This window comes from Oryctolagus cuniculus, chromosome 4 (assembly GCF_051225735.1).
Source record: "Oryctolagus cuniculus isolate XC-2025 breed Fujian yellow rabbit chromosome 4, ASM5122573v1, whole genome shotgun sequence".
In the NCBI taxonomy this organism is placed as follows: Eukaryota; Metazoa; Chordata; class Mammalia; order Lagomorpha; family Leporidae; genus Oryctolagus; species Oryctolagus cuniculus.
Window position 1 is genome coordinate 6,511,396 of NC_142870.1, and position 19,909 is coordinate 6,531,304.

General features: G+C 51.7%; 1 protein-coding gene across 5 annotated transcripts in view; it reads left to right on the forward strand.

The window, feature by feature from the left end:
• The window catches only part of ERG (ETS transcription factor ERG), a 273,981-nt gene that overhangs the window by 77,231 nt on the left and 176,841 nt on the right, over window positions 1-19,909 (forward strand). For all 5 annotated transcript variants that reach the window (XM_089330556.1, XM_051833641.3, XM_017350791.4 and 2 more), the window contains 2 exons: window positions 5,062-5,160; window positions 9,638-9,725. In XM_089330556.1, coding sequence (XP_089186682.1) covers window positions 9,687-9,725 — 39 coding nt within the window. In that variant the 5' untranslated portion in view covers window positions 5,062-5,160; window positions 9,638-9,686. The remainder of the gene's footprint in view (window positions 1-5,061; window positions 5,161-9,637; window positions 9,726-19,909) is intronic.

Consider the following 19,909-nt stretch of genomic DNA (forward strand, 5'->3'; position numbering starts at 1 on the left):
TATTCGTACTGTTTCCCACAGTGTCCGTGCTGATTTGCATGTCCACCCACAGTGTACGAGGGTTCTCTTTTCTCTATATCCTTGGCAGCATTTGCCAGTGTTCAGATCGTGTTGATAACAGCTGTTCTCACAGGTGTGAGTTGATGTCTCATTGTGGTTTGATTTTGCACGTTCCTGCTGATAGGTGGAGTTGAGCGTGGTGGGGTGGGGGGCTGTTGGGCAAAGGCACACATGTCAGGTAGGCAAGAGGTGCATCGTGCGTCCTGGAACAAGAATGCACTGTCATTTTCAAAACCAACGAGAGAGGAGACTTTCAGAATATTCGCCAAAAAGATAAGTGACATAGTCCATGTGTTAATTAGCTCAATTAGCCATTTATACATTATATGCATATTTTAAATTATATTGTACATGACAACATACTTTTGTCAACTAAGAATAAATTTTTTAAAAGATTTATGTATTTATTTATTTGAGAGGTAGAGTTACAGATAGTGAGAAGGAGAGACAGAGAGAGAGGTCTTCCACCCACTGGGTCACTCCTCAAATGACTGCAATGGCCAGAGCTGGGCCAATTCCAAGCCAGGAGCCAGGAGCTTCTTCCAGGTCTCCTACTTGGGTACAGTGGCCTATGTACCTGGGCCGTCTTCCGCTGCTTTCCCAGGCACATTACCAGGGAGCTGGATTGGAAGTGGAGCAACCAAGACTTCACTGGTGCCCGTATGGATAGCCAGTGTCATAGGAGGAGGCTTACCCACAGCTGTGGCCCAAGAATAAGGTTTTTAAGAGAACAATGTATGGTCTTCATAATTCACTGTAGAGACCCAAATGTGATGGGTTTCCTATAAACCCTATTTCTTCCCTTTCTGCCTTCTTACTTTTCTTTCATCCATCCACTATTTTTTTTTTTTTGCTATATTGAGATCATTTTTTGTGCATGTGGTTTTGTATCCTGAATTTTCCCAGTAACATTATTTTGTGTTTTCCGTACATGGCAAATGCGTTACTGTGCCATGTGGGCAATTTGAATCAGGCGTCACTACATGCTGGTCTGGAAGGCTTCAGGTGGAGCTGGCTGGAAGCCCCACCAGGAGTGGAAGGACCATTTATAAATAATTTTGCCCATTGCAAATATTGATTTTGATGCAATACTTAAGCTGTTTTCCAATTTGAAAATATCTTCGGCTGGAACAGATGTCATTTGCCGTTGGTCATGTTGTGAGGATTCCACTAAATATAATATTTCAGGGTTGGATGCTTTACTTGGAAAGCTGTGTAAGTACAGAAGTTCCCGTATCTCTAAAAAAGAAAGACTGGCTTTTCGAGCTGTGCCGACAGACCTATTCCAAAAGAGATTTTTTTTCCTTTCTTTCTCTTTGGCTTGGTAGTGCTCTAATCTTTAAAAAGTACAGCTCCTATAGGGATCTACATATTTTTTTAAAAAAGATTTATTTAATTATTTGAAAGTCAGAGTTACACACAGAGAGAAGGAGAGGCAGACACAAAGAAAGGTCTTCCATCCATTGGTTCACTCCCCAATTGGCTGCAACAGCCGGAGTTGTGCCGACCCGAAGCTAGGAGCCAAGAGCTTCCTCCTGGTCTCCACATGGGTACAGGGGCCCAAAGACTTGGGCCATCTTCCACTGTTTTCCCGGGCCGTAGTAGAGAGCTGGATCAGAAGTGGAGCAGCCGGGACTCGAACCGGTGCCCATATGGGATGCTGGCACTACAGGTGGCAGCTCCACCCACCACGCCACAGTCCTGGTCCTGGGATCTGCATATTAAACTAGTTGTTCCCTCTGGACTTTTCACTGGTAGGAGACTTAAATTACTGCTTTAGTCTCCTTGCTTATTAGGCATCTGTCTAAATTTTCTGTATTCATTTCAGCTTGGCAGGTTATGGGTATTCGGGAATTTATCCGTTTCTTCCAGGTTCTCCATTTGCTGGCATAAAGTCGTTCATCATCGTTTCCCGGGGTCCTTTGTATTTCAGTGGTGTCCGTGGTGATGTCTCCTTTCTCATCCCTAATTTTACTTATTTGAGTTTTTCTCTTTTTTCTTTGCTAACCTGGTTAAAGGTTCGTCTGTGTTGTTTATTTTCTCAAAAAAACCAGGGTTTTGTTTTGTTGATTTATTGTGGTTTTTTAGTTTCAATTTAATTTATTTTTGCTCTAATTTTTATTACTTATTGCCTCCTGCTAATTGTGCATTTGGCTTGTTCCTGTTTTTGTAAGTACTTGAGATGCATCATTAGATCATTTTTCTGAGATTTTTTTTTTTTTGACAGGCAGAGTGGACAGTGAGACAGAGAGACAGAGAGAAAAGTCTTCCTTTTGCCATTGGTTCACCCTCCAATGGCCGCTTTGGCTGGCGTGCTGTGGCCGGCACACCGTGCTGATCTGAAGCCAGGAGCCAGGTGCTTCTCCTGGTCTCCCATGGGGTGCAGGGCCCAAGCACTTGGGCATCCTCCACTGCCCTCCCTGGCCACAGCAGAGAGCTGGCCTGGAAGAGGGGCAACCGGGACAGAATCCGGCGCCCCGACCGGGACTAGAACCCAGTGTGCCGGCGCCGCTAGGCGGAGGATTAGCCTAGTGAGCCGCGGCACCGGCCCTGAGATCTTTTTTTACTGAGTACTCAATGCTGTTAGTTTTCCACTTGATATCACTTTTGCTGTAGCCACAGGTCTTGATATGTTGTGTTTTCATTTGTTTCAAGGAAGTTTTTGATTTCCTTTTTGATTTCTTCAGTGACTCTTTGGCCACTCAGTAGCCTGTTGTTTAATTTCCATGTATTTGTCATCGTTTTATTGTTCTTGTGTTGAGTTCTGGTTTTATTCCTTTATAATCTGAGAAGACACAGGGTCTTATTTCAGTCTTTTTAAATTCACTGAGCCTTGCTCTGTGGCCTGATATGGGGTCTGTCCCAGCACAAGTTCCATGTGCTGATGCGAAGAATGTGTGTTCTGCTGCTGTTGTGTGAAACGGGCTGTAAGTGCCTGTTGGGTCCGTTTGCTGGGTGGTGTGGTTCAACTCTGTTGTTTCTCTGCTGAATTTCTGTCTGGATGACCTGTCCATCGAGGGCAGTGCGGTCTGGAAGTCCTCCACTCTTCTTGTTCTGGGAGTCCTCTCTCCCTTTAGGGCTAGTAGCCTCTGCTGTCTCTCTGGGTGGTCTTGTGTTGGGTGCATATATTATGATTGTTGGATCTTCCTCTTTGCTTTCTCATGCGGAACCTCCCTCACTGGGGTGGAATGTTGTGCCGCTACCCCCCCCCCAAAGGAAGGATTTTAAGTTCTTTCCTTTCATAGGGTATTTTAAAATAATGTTTCATAACATTTAAATTCTAATTTTTTGAAAGGCAGAGATACAGAAAGACAAAGAGACTGACAGAGGTAATGCATCTACTGTTTCACTCCCCAGATGCCCACAATAGCCAGGGCCAGGCCAGCCTGGAGCCAGGAGCCCGGAAGTCAATCTAGGTCTCCTCTATGGGTGGCAGGGACACAAGTACTTAGCCACCCTGCAGCTCTCGGCCTGTGCACTGGCAGGAAGCTGGAGGTGGGAGCAGAGCCAGGACTCAGAGCTGGACACCGGTATAGATGTGGTGTCCCTGTAGCAGCTTAGCCACTGTGCCAAGTGCCTGTCCTAGGCTGTCAGTTTTAGCAAGATCCTCTTAGGTGCCTGTTGGTTAAAGATGCTAACAGGATGAAGGCAGAAGTAGAAAGATACTTAGGAGGTGGCTGAGTTTATCCAAGAGAGAAGTGTGTGGACTCTGGATGTAATCTGTGGGCCAGTGCTGTGGCATAGTGGGTAAAGCCTCTGCCTGTGGTGCCAGCGTTCCATATAGGTTCTTGTCCTGGCTTCTGTGCTTCTGATCCAGCTCCCTGCTAATGCACCTGGGAAAGCAGTGGAAGATGGCCCAAGTGCTTGGGCCCTGCACCCACATGGGAGACCAGGAGGAAGCTCCTGGCTCCTGGCTCTTAGCTTCAGCCTGGCCCAGCTCTGGCCATTGTGGCCATTTGGAGAGTGAACCAGTGGATGGAAGATCTCTCTCTCTATCTCTCCGTTTCTCTCTACAACCCTGCTTTTCAAATAAATAAATGAATAAATAAATGATTTTTTTTTAAATTAGAAACTAGATATATTTTGAAGATCAGCCTAACGATAGCTGCGTATATGACATAATGGAGAGACGACTCCAGAAGTTTTAGAGATGAACGAAGGCCTAAAGAACTTAAGAATAAAGGAGTTTAGAGTTCCAGGTAGATCTTTACAAAATTTTTTTGAGTTGATTTGAGAGGTGGAGAGAGAGAGTGAGCTCTCTTCTGTTGGTTCACTCTCCAAATGCCTGCAGTGGCGGGGGCTGGGCCATGGTGAAGGCAGCACCAGGAACTCCATCGGGGTCTCCCATGGGGGTGCAGGGACCCAAGTGCTTGAGCCATCACCTGCTGCCTCCCGGGACGAAGCTGGAATGTGGAGTGGAACTGGGAGTTGAACCCAGTGCTGTAGTGCAGGGTGTGGGGATTCTTTGTTTCTTTTTTAAGATTTATTTTTATTTATTTGAAAGACAGAATTATAGAGGTAGACACATAAACACACACACACACACACACACACACACACAGAGAGAGAAACAGAGGGAGCGAGAGAGTTCTTCCATCCGCTGCTTCACTCACCAAATGGCTGCAATGGCCAGAGCTGGGCTGAGCTGAAGCCAGGAGCCAGGAGCCAGGAGCTTCTTCCAGGTCTCCCATGTGGGTGCAGGGGCCCAAGCACTTGGGCCATCTTCCACTGCTTTCGCAGGTGCATTAGCAGGGAGCTGAATCAGAGATGGAGCAGCCAGGACTTGAACCGGTGCCCATATGGGATGCTGCATGCCAGGACTTTAATCCACTGCACCACAGCATCGGCAGGGGTTGTGAGCGTCCTAAGCATCCTAATCTTCACTGCCCTTCCGAATCCCTACTTCTAAAAGAAATGAATTTTGTCAGCAATGTGCAGTTCATCCTTGGCATTAATCTTTGGGGGAGAAATGAGGCTTGATGGACTTAATTTCTTTTTCAGGTTATTCCAAGATCTTCAGAGACCAAGAAAAGCCACGTGGGCCAAAAGGAAGACAAATGACTCGAAGAGAAAGGATGGGGGACACAGGAGCAATTAAAGGTAAAACCAAAGGCCCCGGATGATCGTACCCTTCCTAGTCAAGACTAAAACCTGTGAATATGTACATACTTTTACCGTCAGCATGTGGCACTGATGGCCCCAAACCTCCAGTGCCCTTGTGCCAGCTCCTTGGCCGTGGTTTGAGGGGTGGTGTTGCTTCTGTGTGCTCCCGGGACCCTCGCGCCCAGCACCGCCTGAGCCCGCCTGGTGGGGCTGCTACAGTCACGCTGCAGGAGTCCCCCCACCTCTTTCTTCTCTGCTCGGCCTCTCACAGCAGCACTGCAGGTCAAGGGCACAGTCTGCAGGCCCCTGCTTCTCTGCACTTCTCCTAATATAGTCGTTTCATAGTTGCTCCACTTGAAAGTATTTGAAACCTCTCGACAAATGGTACACGCGGAGAACAAGTCTCTGTGTTCAGAAACCATTCAGAAAACCAAAGTAGGATCAAGCGGGGAGAATGGCTTGCCCTGGGCTGCTCCAGCTCTCGCGTGTCCCTCGGAACAGCTTTCCAGGAAGTGGAGGGGACGTAACACGTCTATGGGATGGAGAGTCTCTGGTCAGGAGGGGTTAGGGGATGGGGTGTCCAGATGTGGTGCCTGGGATGAGACTGGGACAGGGTTGGTGTCCAGGAGGGTAGAGTGCCAGGGGTCTTGGAGCCAGGCCCCTGTCTCGGTTAAAATATTCCTGCAAGTCCCTCTGTGGAGGTGCAGGTGCCCCTCGCACTGCTGTCACACAGCACCACACGCTGGGCTGCGTGAATAGCAGAAGTCTCTGGTCTCATAGCTCTGGAGGCAGGAAGCTTCAGACCAGGGGTGGGCAGGGTTGGTTCCTGCCTGTCTGCGAGGCTGGCTTGCAGACAGCTGCCATCTCCCTGTGTCGTCACTCTGTCTTCCCACGGACAAGCCTGTCTGCAGGTTGCGCCTTCCCGTGAGGACCCCCCCCCCCACAAGCATCTGGTTCTAACTTGCTGCCCTCTGTCAGACCCTCTGTCCAGTGCTCTCACACCCCGGGGAACCGGGGGCTAGGAGTCCCACAGTCTACCCTCCTCTGTCTCCTGGGTGTTGGCCGGGGTTCCTGCAACATCGCCCTGGCCACCTGCTCTCAGGACTGGCAGTTTGCACCTGTATCTGCATTTCCCCATCTCAATCACTGTAGGACCAGGACTGTCTCAGTACTGGATCTGGGATTCCCTCCCCTGCCACCTTGCTCTTGATGGCTTATAGCACCCAGGACTTCCCCACAGGAGACATGTGACACAGGCTGTTGATTATCACGTTTCTGCCTTGACTGGTTACAGACTGAGGGGCCATTGTAACTTCTGTGAAGTCTCCCTGGTATGGGGGATCCAGAATGTGGACCCCACTTCCCTTTCTTGGGAATCCCAGAGGCTGGCAGGGTTCCATCATGCCAAGGGGGGAGGGCTCAGAGAATCCCGTGGTGTCTTCCGGTAAAAGTCTCTTGGTTATCTTTAGTCATCAGGGTGTGAGAGCGAGTCTTAGCTGAGTGGACACAGTATGGCTGTGTGTTAGGGAAGTTAATTTCCATTGAAATTCCTGCCTGAGTCTTCTCTCTGGCTGGAAACACTTTGGGGGAGACCCTGGGAACCTGGTTATACCAGGAATACCGTGTCTGTCAGCAACCCAGGGTCACGCAAACACCGTGCAATGATCCACCTCCACTCTCCGTGGATGAAAAAGTAAGCATGTGTTCCCCCGGGAGCCCGTGGGTTGGCCGTGCCAGCTGGCCTTGCCTGGCATTCCTGGTCTGGTCGCCTCGCCCCGGGGCTGGGAAGGCTGCTGTCTGCGAGATGATCTGGATTAGTCTGGCTGGGCCGTGCAGCCACGTGGCGCTGCCCCAGGTCGTACCCCTCATCCTCCTGCTCGCCGGCCAGCGCGTGTTCCCGTGGCAGCGAGAACAACTCACGCCTGTCCAGCTGGGAACTCACACAGTGTCCTGCTGCTGCTGACCGGGCCACATGGGCAGCCCCAGAACCAGGGCGGGAGCTGAGAACCACAAGGACGCATGGTGAGGGCGTGACCACAGGGAGGAGTGGACAGTTGGGACCGTGAGTGTCCTCTTCCGTGGTGCGACAGTAGAACAGACGTTCCCTAGCCTCTGCCTTCTCCCTGTGTCTAGGACACTCACGGGTACCTGCAGCATCTGTGTGTAACAAATCAGCGGAAATCTAGGGGCTGAAAGCAATGCCTCATTTGTTGTTCATCACAATTCTGTGGGCGACAGGACTCATGGCGCAGCTCTGCTCCTGGGTGTGCACAGGGACCGCTGTCCTCTGCGAGGTGACCCTTGGGCACATCCAGGACGCCCCACCCCTCAACCCTTGTCCTGGCAGTTGGTCCTGGTTGTCAGGGCACAGGCACTGGTTTCCAGAGGTGGTGGTGGTGAGGGGAGTGGCTCTGGGCGCCGTGGAGGTCTGGGCTCCTGCATTGCCCCTTCTTCTGAGTCCTGTAGGTCACAGGTGACCAGAGGTGGGCTGGGGTTCGAGGGGAGTGGCAGCGCACGTGTGCAGGGAGGGAGGGACACCCAGGAGCTATGGAGGTCTTTGAGGTTTTCCAGGACAGCTGCTGCCCTCCTATCGGCTGTCTTGGGGCGCCGAGGACCCCACGTCAGAGGTGCTGGCTCCTGCGGACCTCTGGCCTGGCCTGCCCTCTCCTGGGACCCCTCCACAGAGCACGGGGAGCCTGGGCGACCTCCCGCTGCTGTGCAGTTCAGCTTTTGGGCAGAGCTTCGTCCCTGTGGCATTTCTGCAGCCGCTGTCCCCAGAGGAGCGTGCCGAGCCTAGGGGGAGTTTTTCCAAGACCGAGACCCAAGGTTCCTGGCGTGTCATCTTCCAGGCCAGGCAGCTCCCCAGTCCTGGAAGGGTCCAGGGAGCCCTTTTAGGAGGACAGACTCTGAGCAGGCACACCTGGAGGCACCTGGGGGTGCTGGGAGGGGGCCCCGTGCAGCGAGGCCCCCGGGATGGCACGGGCGTCTTCTGCACACCGTGTTCAGAGCTGCTCTGAGGGCCGCCTTGTGTCTCTGTACTCAGGCTGTTTATTTTGATTGTGAGGTTTCCTAGTGCTAATTCATGGGCCGTATTTACAAAGAAGGGTACAAACAGTAAAAATGGCAGCTGCTTTCAAAACGACCTGATGGCACCTGCAAATGTAAGTCAGGGAAGATATTGTCGGTCAGAAAGCAACTGGTGTTCCGGCCGAGGTCTGGGAGGCAGGGCCACGTGGGGGGCTCAGTGGGGAATCCAGCTGTGGCCAGCGACCTGGGGTGGCAGGTGCCCTGGTTCAGGAGGGGAAGGGACAAGAACTCTGGCCCTTCTGTCATCTCCTGCAGGGACCAGGCTTGACTGTGGCCAGAGGCCAGGGTTCCCTAACACCCTGGGACATGGGCGCGGCAGGGGAGGGTGGAGGCCGCTGTGACTGGCCCATGCTGCTTTGTAATTCATAGGAAAGGATGCAGGAGATGAAGTGTTTATTTCTGGCAGATCCCTGGAGTATAGGTGCCTTTGTATTTAATTCAGTTAACCCGTATTTAAACATCTGTCTTCTAAGTCAGTGCCCATACCTGTTAATTATGTCAAACCCAGGTCTCTTAGGGGCTTTGGGGTCAGCAAGGCCACTCCCACCCGAGGTTTCTGTGGCTCATGAACCTGGTGGTCCTGGGCAGAGCAGGAGCAGTGACCTGCTGGGGTCTCGATGGCCTCATCCGGGCAATGGGCCTGAGAAATCCCCGAGAGCTGTAGTAGGAATTGAGCGAGAAAATGCGTGTGGCGTCCCCAGCGCTGGGGCGGGCACTTCAGCACCCAGTGAGCGGTCGCTGTGCTGGTTAAGGAACTTACCCGTGATGCTAGGAGCTGTGTGTAGATGGCATTCATTGGGTGGGGACTTCAGAAGCCTGGTTTTCTTAATATAGCTGGAAACGGCTTGTGTGTGAGTCTCCTTCTCCCTTGATGGGATCACTCATAGATATGAGCGTGAGTGCATGGACATGGGCCAGCTGCCAAAGAGGCAGATGTGTTTAGTTCTAATTGACACACAGTGATTGTACATACTTAGGGCTACAGAGTGACGTTTCAGTACAGGTCTGTAGTGGATCACAACCCGCTCTGGGTAATCGGCAGGTCCATCCCCTCAACCATTTGTCATTTCTTTCAAGATCTCTCTCCCAGCTGTTTTGAGATGAACAATTAATTGGTGCTGGCCAGAGTCAGTCTCCTGTGGGGCCAGGCTCCTCCAGGCTCATCACACGGGGGTTCTGATGGGGTCAAGGTTAAGTGGCCTTCTCGGTGTTGGAGACACGAGCTCTCTGGTCACCTCCTGGAGTGCCCACACCCGGAGATGTTTGCAGGTCGGTACGGGCATGTGATGCTTACACTGTTTGTCCAGGGGGGCGGGGGCCGAACCCCTGGACAAGAAAATGCTGAGATGCAGTGGTTTGCTATGATGTTGGCCCTTTTGTCTTGCAGCTTTCTCAGCTTCCGGAGGGCCGGTAAGGGAGCTGGCTTGTTAAAGGGCATGATTCAGGCCGTCCCCGACCCCGCAGTGCCCGGCAAGGTAAGTCCCCTGTCGGCCCGGAACCCGCTCGTGGCTTCCTGTTTGGCAGGATTCTCTGGGATGACCCCCACCTGTCAGTTAAGGCAGGGGTCAGCCAGTGCTGGCTGTGGGCCAGCTCCAGCCCAGTGCCTGCTTGTATGCAGCCCAGGAGCTATGGAAATGGGTTTCATGTTCCTAAATGGTTGGAAAAAAAAATCAATAGAATATGGCATGACATGTGTCAGTTGTACGCAAATTAAACTGTGATGTCCAGAAGGAAGGTTTGATTGGCGCTCAGCCATGCCCATTTGTTTACGCGTTTTCTATGGTGCTTTTCACTTCATTATGGCAGTGTGGAGTCGTAGCTGTGGGGACGTCACAGCCTGAAGGTTGATAGTCTGTTACCAGGGTCTCATCCACCCTGGAGCCGGATTCTTCGGCTTCTGCTTGCGTTCCACCTCCCTTATGGCTGTCTGAGATTGCCAGGAATAGGCCGGCGGGAAAACAGGTGGATTCTCGGTGTTCACAGGTGGGTCTCTCCGTGCCCGCCGCCCTCTGGAGCCCTCTGGCAGCTGTCGCCTCACCCCTGCCCGGCTGCTCCGTTCTGTGCACTTCTGGAGGAGTGTGGCTGGTGCCAGGGCGAGCCCCGGGAGGTGTGTGACCCGGTTACGTCCCTCTCTCTTGGACGTGCGGGCCGTAGCCACAGGGAGGAAATGCAGTGATGGTTTGCATAGGCGAGATGTGGGTATAAAGGCTACAGCAGATGCTGAATTGTGTCTGCCGACCCCTGTGCTGGCTGCTTCAGCTGTCTGCGCTGGCCAGGGTATGAGAGAACTTCAGATATTTCGTGGAAAAATGGAATTACAAGCTAAACTAATTTGGGGGCTGAAAGTTTAAAATCCACTTGCAATTTTTTTTTTTATAAAACAGATTTCCTGAGCTTGTAGAAGAGGGCATGTGTTTCAGGAATTCTTTTGCACCAAAAGAAACAAGTTTTAAACCCATTTCCCATGAACTTTTGGGATCGCCCTCATCTTTGACTACGTGGACAGTTCTTCCCTTTCCCCATATAAATTCATTTTCCCTGCGTGGCTGGGATGGCCTCCCTCGTTTTTGTTCTTTGCCTAAGACATGCGTTGAAAATGGAAAGAAAGCTTATGGTCTTGAAGGATTTATCTTTTTTTTTTAATTATAATATCGGTGGCCTTCGAAGTCTAGCACACACCCGTGTTCACGCCGTGGAGCCAGTGCACTTGGGAAGCGGACATGGGCCGCGTGCAGCTGGCTCCTGCCCGCACTCTGCTTCTTTGTCCGAGACTTAGAAGTGACATGAGTTTGAAGGTGTTCTCCGAGCTGTACGGGTGCCCTGAGCTTTCAGGAATCGGGGTAACTCTGGGCAAGTGGAGGACTCTGAATTTTTCCCGGGGACACAGAGGAGTGGGGACAGCAGAATTCATTTTTATGTGGTGTCTCGTGGGGACACAGGAGTCACACCTAAAACATGCAAGTGGGGTTCTCTCGTGGTTGCGATACGGTTTCTTCCAGAAGAGTGGGGACGTGTTTGATGATGAGTGTGGGGAAGACTTTTTTCTCCGGCATCTACTGATGTGAGGCCTTGCGATGCACACGAAGTTCACGAGAAGGCGGCACCCAAGGATCTTGCGTGGCTCGGAGTAGGAGGGTCAGCCGCCTAACTTCATTCCATTGGCATTGTTTTCCTCACCAACCAGAAGGGAAAGGTGATGTCAGCAAGACAATATTGTTGTGTTTTAGAAGTTAATTCAGGGGCAGCACTGTGGCGTAGTGGGTAAAACTGCCACCTGCAGTGCCAGCATCCCATATGGGCACTGGTTCAAGTCCCGGCTGCTCCACTTCCGATCCAGCTCTCTGCTGTGGCCTGGGAAAGCAGTGGAAGATGGCCCAAGTCCTTGGGCCCCTGCACCCATGTGGGAGACCTGGAGGAAGCTCGTGGCTCCTGGCTTGGGTTCGACACAGCTCCAGCTGTTGTGGCCAATTGGAGAGTGAACCAGTGGATGGAAGACCTCTCTCTCTCTCTCTTTCTCTCTGCTTGCCTCTCCTTTTCTCTCTGTGTAACTCTTTCAAATAAATAAATAAATCTCTTTAAAAATTAATTTAGAAAGCTGAAACAGTCTTTTTAAAAAGTTAATTTGTTTTTGCTTATTTAGAAGGTAGAGTCACACACAGACACACATGCACACACACGCACACACAAGCAGAGAGAAATTGATTTTCTTTCCTTTTTTAAAGATTTATTTATTTATTTGAGAGGCAGAGTTACAGGGAGGGAGGGAGAGAGGGAGGAAGAGAGAGGGAGAAAGGTCTTCCATCCGCTGGTTCACTCCCTAAATGGTTGCAGTGGCTGGAGCTGGGCTGATACAAAGCCAGGAGCCAGGAGCTTTTTCTAGGTTTCCCACATGGGTGCAGGGCCAATCTTCCCTGTTTTGCCAGGCCATAAGCAGAGCTGGATCAGAAGAGGAGCAGCTGGGACATAAACTGGTGCCCATATGGGATGCCAGTACCACAGGCAGAGGCTTAACCTACTATGCCACAGCACCAACCTGAGAAATTGATTTTCTGTCCACTGGTTCACTCTCCAAATGCCCGTTCTGGCCAGCACTGGGCCAGGTCAAAGTCAGGAGCCAGGCGCTCCATCCAGCTCTCCCATGTGGGTGTTAGGGATGCACATAATCGGACAATTATCTGCTGCCTGCAAGGTGCATTGGCAGGAAGCTGATCGGGAAGCAGAGGTGGGACTGAATCCTACGCACTCTGATGGGGGTGTGGGCGTCGCAGGTGGCAGCTTAACCCGTGGCCTGCCCCAGCTGTCTTACACAGACCTAGGGGACAGTGTTGAAGATGCATGTCAGTGAGCAGGCTCTGTGCATTCAGCAAGGGTTCACCCTCTGATCTCACAGTGTTGGCGTAGATACGAAGTGAGACAATTCTGAGGCATGTCACTCTGAGCGTCTCTAATGGAAACCTTTCAACTCAGATTACTTCCTGAGTTTGGAAAGATGAACAGCAATGCAGAGTTGCAGTCACTAATAGCTGGCGTGGGCTGTGACATAGAGAGCATTCAAGACGTCTGGTTCTTGGGGCTGGCGCTGTGGCACAGCGGGTTAAGCCCTGGCCTGGAGCCCTGGCATCCATATGGGGGCCAGTTCTAGTCCCTGCTGGTCCACTTCCGGTCCAGCTCTCTGCTGTGGCCTGGGAAAGCAGTGGAAGATGGCCCTAGTCCTTGGGCCCTTGCACCTGCATGGGAGACCTGGAAGAAGCTCCTGGCTCCTGGCTTTGGGTCAGCGCAGCTCCGGCCATTGTGGCCATCTGGAGAGTGAACCAGTGGATGGAAAGTCCTTTCTCTCTTTCTACCTCTTTCTGTAACTCTGTCTTTCAAATAAATAAAATAAGTCTTTTAAAAAAGAGAAAAGCGTCTGGTTGCTTTATAAGCCAATCAGCACTGCCCCCTTTCAGAACCTGAGCAATGGCTTCCCCATCCCTCCTCCTGTGTCTCCATCGTCAGCGCCAGCGTCTATGAAGTCGGTGTTTTTGACGACAACGTTAGGAAAACAGGTTTTCCTCCACAGTTTCATTCTGACACCTGGGTTGGGAGTTTGCTCCGGGAATTGTATTCGTGAGAAGTTGGAGTGCGGCTGGGGTTCTGGGGGAGGAAGGCTGGCAGGTGGCCTGGCATGGCCCCACGTGGTGTGTCCACCAGAGGGGAGGTTTTGCCTCTGGTAGGCGCCTTCCTCAATGCTTTTGTCATCTGAAAGACGGGTTCTCCCCGCAAGCAGCTTTAGAGACGTGTGTGGGAAGAAGCCCCGGCAGGCTCTGTGTGTGCCTCATGGCCGTGCTGGAGGAGGGGGCATGCTGGGCACTGTGTCCATGCACCATGGCCTAAGACAGCCCTTCTGTGCCAGAACAAGTGGTTTGTACCCTCTTAAGTGCAGGTGTTGGACATAAAGGGATGGTTAATAACCGTGCAATATAAAATATGGGCCATAAAATACTCTCGATTTGCATCACGCCATCATGATGGCAGACCTTACACATGTAGTGAGCAGGAGGTGGGAGCCGATTCTCTGTGGTGCTGGCGGCCGTCATTAAACACAGTTCGAGTTGTCCCTCCTTGCAGCCCTGCCAAGTCATTGCTTATGAAAGAAATGACACGGCTGTAGCACGCAGATGTGTTCTTGGCATGTCAGGTGCACGTGACCCTACACAGACACTCAGAAGGTTCCCGAAAGTGTGTATGGTTAAGAAGATGCCCTGCAGGAGTGGGCGTGTTCCCTAGTGGTTAGACACTCACACCACCCATCGGAATGCCTGCTCCCATTCCCGCTCCAGCTCCTCACTCGAGCTTCCTGCTGGTGTAGCCTCTGGGAAGCAGTGGTGCTGGCCTAACGAGTTGGGTTTCTGCCACCCTTGTGGGAGGCCTGGAGTGGGTTCCCTGCTCCTGCTTCAGCCCTGTCACTACCCTGGCTGTTGTGGGCGTTTGAGTCAACCAGCGAATGGAAGCTCACTTGTGCTCGCTCGCTCTCACTCTCTTTTCTCTCTCTCTCAGTGTCTCTCTGCCTCTTGAATAAATAAAAATGTAAAAATCACTATTCATGGTTTTCCAAGCATTTTACAGCAAAATAAAGTGGTCTTTTACTTCCACATTTCCACAGACTTTTTGAAGTATACTTTGTGGTGAGCTATGCAATGAGAGGAGCATACCCATTCTAAAGATGCAGTATCCTGTCACTAAGACACACGGAGCAACATGGGTGCATGTCTTACAAAACACCAAGGTCAAGTTCAGAGGAAAAAAAATAGAAAACCGAGGGGCCAGTGTTGCAGCACCTTGGGGTTAGCAGCCACTGTGATGCTGACATCTCACATTGGAGTGCTGGTTCCTGTCCTGGCTGCTCTACTTCTGATCCAGCTCCCTGCTAATGCACCTGGGAAAGCAGCAAATACTGACAGAATGCTGGGGCCCCTACTACTCACACGGGACACCCAAATGGAGTTCCTGGCTCCTGGCTTCAATGTACCTGGGTTCCATTCCTGCTCCAGCTCCTCCTCCTAGATCCTGGCTCCTGGCTTCAGCCAGGCCCAGCCCTGGCCATTGCAGCTTCTTCTACATCTCCCACATGGGTAGCAAGAGCCTAAACACTTGTGCCATCTTCTGCTGCTTTCCCAGACATATTAGCAGGGAGCTGGATCGGAAGTAGAGTAGCCAGGACATGAACTGGTATCCATATGGGATGCTGGCATCGCAGGCAATGACTTAACCTGCTACGCCACAATGCTAGCCCCATAAATAAGTTAAAAGACAAATAGAATAGTCTGTACTCTATCATACAAGGCTACTTCTGTTCATGACCACCTGTCCCCTGCCCAAGGACCCCCATCTGTCCAGTGACGCCTTCAGAGTGGGTGGATGTGTAGGTGGGCCGTGTTCGCTGGTTGCTGTGGCACAGTGGTCCTCTCGCTGGGGGCCACTTAAATCGGTGGAAGCACTTGGGTGTCCGGTTGGTGTCATCCAGGAAAACTGGAGACCGTCCTGCCGTCCAGCAGCTCCATCTTAGGGGGAGACCTCCTGCCCGTGGGCACCAGGAGATGAGGTGCAAATGCAAGCCAGGTGCAAGGAGACAAAACCAAAAAACAAACCCCAAACCACCAACCCCCCCAACAAAAGCCAGTGCGCGCATGCCCGTCATTGGGAAAACGGAGGAGTGCATTTGCCCTGGTCCTCGGTGGGACATCACAGCGGTGAGAACCAGCTACTAGGGCCCACTCCCGTCTACGCTCCGAGTGGGTGACTCTCAAATGCAGGTGGAAAACAGACACAGGAGATAGAAACCAGGAGCCTAAAAGAGGCAAAGCGAAGAATCCCATTGTTTGGAGAGGCACAGGGTGAAAAGCAATAGAAGGACCCAGTAAGCACAGAATCCTGGCAAGGATCGCCTAGTGGGGGAGGGGAGGGCCCGTGGAGGAGGGCGTGGGGCCATCCTAAGCCCCTGCGGTCCCTGAGGACTGGGGTTTGCCTCTTCTTTTGTACATTGCCGCAATGGATGGTCTCGTCTCCGACAGTGTGGATCGCAGAACTCAAAACCTTAACATCCTGGAGGAAGAGGGGCCGTGTCTGCGCCCACACCGAGGAGGACCAGGTGCTCAGCTGCTGCCGCCATCACCAAGTCCTGCTGCCGCCATCACCAAGTCCTGCTGCCTTGGCTTTGTGAGGGGTTCTCTGCCCTTTCTTGTAATGAGGAATGATTTGGAGACTTTGTAACCTGGGCTCACTCTTTCATTCAACAAACATTTACCAAAGCCTTCCATGTGCCATGCCAGGTGGTGGCAGGGGGCCTTGGCTAAGAAACCAGAGAGACAGCACTTGCCTTCCAGGACACAGGTCACCTGCTCCCAGGTGCCTGGAACACTGCATGGCTGTTGCGAGGGCGGCTGATGCCAGGGGCTGGGTGGGGCCTTCAGGGCTGCCGTGAGCCTGCACCCTGACCGGCTGCTTCCTCTCGGTTCCCCTTTCACCTCCACGTGGCTCAACTCCTGGGTTCAGCAGGCCTCACAGCCCTCCAGCGTCTTCCGGGGATCACACGTCTCTGTCCATTTCAGGTGAACGTATGTGTGCGCTCCAGGAGGCTGGCAGCTCCCAGGGCTACAGGCCTGAACCAACACAGCTGTGGATGCTGAAGTTGACCCTCCATTGCTGCCCCGCAACCCTGCAGTTGGTGAAGGAAGTCAGTCCTCTTGTCCACCTCTAGTTAACCTGTAGACACCGCTCCACGGGATGTCAGCCCCAGATGGCAGCCCATATGGCAGCTGAGGTCTCTGAGCTGGTTTTTCATTGCCTCCTTGCTGGAGGTCTAACAGATCAGCTTGTTCAGGCTTTGTTTCCGGTTACGATCCCCCGCCCCCTCCCGCCCCACATCTTATGTTTCTTTCTTCTTCAGCTTTTCTGCTTTTGCTTATTTTTTTTAACCATTGGGACCAAGTTGGTGCTACTTCTTAGCAGCTGCCTCAGTTTCTTCAGCTATGAAATGGGGATGAAATCACGCACCCACCTCCCAGGATCATGAAGGTTAAATCAGTCGATGCGTTTAGAGACTTTGGTGCAGTGTGCAGCGCGCAGGAAGCACTTACTGTCGTCGTGTTGAGTATCATCAATGCAGCACAATGTTGCCAGTACAACACCACGTAATAGGTTCCTGATATTACATTAATCATGTAAAATGGATCATGAATATATAATTTGATACACAAGGGTACTTCGAAAAAGTTTGTGGAAATTGTAATTAAAAGATGTTTTCTGGCCGGCGCCACAGCTCACTAGGCTAATCCTCTGCCTGCGGCGCCGGCACACCGGGGTCTAGTCCCGGTTGGGGCACTGGATTCTGTCCCAGTCGCTCCTCTTCCAGGCCAGCAGCTCTCTGCTGTGGCCCGGGAAGGCAGTGGAGGATGGCCCAAGTGCTTGGGCCCTGCACCCCATGGGAGACCAGGAGAAGCACCTGGCTCCTGCCATCAGATTAGCGCGGTACACCGGCTGCAGTGGCCATTGTGGGGTGAACCAACGGAGAAGGAAGACCTTTCTCTCTGTCTCTCTCTCTCTCACTGTCCACTCTGCCCGTCCAAAAAAAAAAAAAATGACTTCTTTTGGTATAAAAATTTTTGAGAAGTCTGTGTGTGGGTTTTTCATAATACACTTCTTGCACAAACTTTTTGAAATCCCTTCATCAGAAATTTGCATGGCAGTCAACTACTTTTGACTCTGTTTTTCCCAAACCTTCAGAAATCCGTTTGTGTTAGCACACTCTTAGGTAGCAGCCGCAGGAGGGAGGCGAGGGGGAGCATCCTGGAAGGAGGAGTGGCTACGGGGCCAGCGCACCCACGGGGCTGGGCGGACTCGCTGCTCCTCGCGTGGTCCCCTGGCTGGCGCTCTGGAAGCAACTTCAGGTAGCTCTGAGCATGCAAGGGGCTAAACCTAAAACCTCCGCGGATGCTCTGTGGAAGCAGGAGCCTAACCAGGTTTTGGGAGGAGTGGCGTTATGCGTGGGGACACCAGGAAGCCCGGGAAGCCAGTCCATGAACCGGATCCTTCTCCAGGACACAAAGCACGTGGAGAAAATGCCGGAATCTGCATCCCCGGGGGAGGGATTAGGAATGGCTCTGAGCCGGTCCCGATTTATCCCCTTGCCACAAGCAGGGTGCGTTTCGCTACCCTGTCCCCACCTGGCTGACAAGAGACGCGTTGAGCTGTGAGCGTCTTGTCCGCGTTTGCAGAGCTGATTTGTAGTAGCTCCGCTTCCCAGAACGGTGGCGAGTTTATCCTTTGGAGAACACATTCGTAAGAGACAGAGTCTGTCCCTCGACGTCTGTGTTCCCGGAGGAGGATGTCACTCTCATGTGCTGCCCCTGTTTCTTCTTGGTAAATCAGCTGCGGTCGCCTTTTGGGCAGATTGGCACGTCCTGATGGGCCCTGTGACTTGGTGGCCACAGGACATTTGCACGTTCTCTGCTCCTGTTTTTCTGCGGGGTGGTGGCACTTAACTGAAAATGGAAGAAAAAACTTGCTGTGAGTTCTATAATGAGTGTGTGTTACTTAAAAAAAAAAAAAAAGGTGTATTTGAAAGGCAGAGTGATAAGGGTAGAGGGAGATCTATTTGCTGGTTCATTCCCCAAATGCCCACAACAGCTAGGAGTAGGCCAGACCAAAGCAAAGAGCTGAAACTTTGTCTGGATCTCCCATGGGGGTAGCAGGAACCCAGGACTTTGGGCCCTCATACGCTACCTCTGAGGCACATTAGCAGGAAGTTGGATAAGAAGTGCAGAGTAGCCGGGGCTTGAACCAGGCACTCTGACATGGGATGTGTGCACCCCACGCAGAGGCTTAACCTGCTGTGCTTCACATCTTCCCTGAAGGTGTATTATTATACAATCAGAAAAATGCTACAGCTTAAAAATGCCAAGATATCTGATAGGACAAAACATTGGAGACTTCTAAACATTGTTTCTTCTTAACGCGTAATTGTGCGTATTTGTGGGTAGAGTGTGATATTTCAATGCGTGCCTACAACAGGTACTCAGCAAATCTGGATAACTGGCATCTGCATCTGCCTAGCATTCCTTCATGGGCGGAGGCTCTGAGCTTCTCTTTCCCAGTTCCTCTTGAATATCTAATAGGCTGTCGTAAACTGCGGTCAGCTCCCGGGGCCCTGCACACCAGACCTTTCTCCCATCAGCTGTGTTTTGGTTCCCATCTGCTGCCTTCCTCTCTCCCCTCTAATATTAACTCTTCTCTACTTTGGGATAAACTTTTTTAGGTTCCACGTACGTTAGAGAACCTGGGGTGTTTATCTTTCTATGCCTGGCTTATTTTGCTTAGCATACTCTCCTTCCATTGATTCTGCTGTAAGTGGCAATGTGTCGTGCGTTTGATGGATGAGCGGCATTCCATTGAGTACATGTCCCTGTTCGCTTTATCCATTCGTGGACACCTAGCCTGACTCCCTCTCTTGGCTGTTACGAATAGTGCTATATCTCTTTGTTATGCTGATCTCTTTTTATTTTTTAAAAAGATTTATTTGTTTATTTGAAAGGCAGAGTTACAGAGAGGCAGAGGCAGAGAGAGAGGTCTTCCATCCACCGATTCACTCCCCAGATGGCCGCAACGGCTGGAGCTGTGCCAGTCCGAAGGCAGGAGCCAAGAGCTTCTTCTGGGTCTCCTGTGTGGGTGCAGGAGCCCAAGGACTGCTTGGAAGTGGAGCAGCCAGACTCGAACCAGCACCCATATGGGATGATGGCACCACAGACAGTGGCTTTACCGGCTACACCACAGCACCGGCCCCACCCTTGTATTTGAGCCATCACCTGCTGCTTCCCAGGGTGCGCATTAACAGGAAGCTGGAGTTGGGAGCAGGCATCCCAAGTGATCTGTTAGCTCTTGTGCCAAACGCCTGCCTCAGGAAGCTGCGTTTTTAATAAGCATCCGCAGTATTTCTGTGAACCTTGCTTAGATATTTAATAACTGTCAATAACTAACCTAGGCTAGACACTCAACTGATAAATATTTTTCGATGGAACCATTTCTTTTCCTGTCTACACTGGAGGCTACAATCCTCTATGTGGATGCTCTGAATATTCTAGTCACACCCCTGAGGGCTTTAGGGAACTTTCTGAGCGGTTGGACT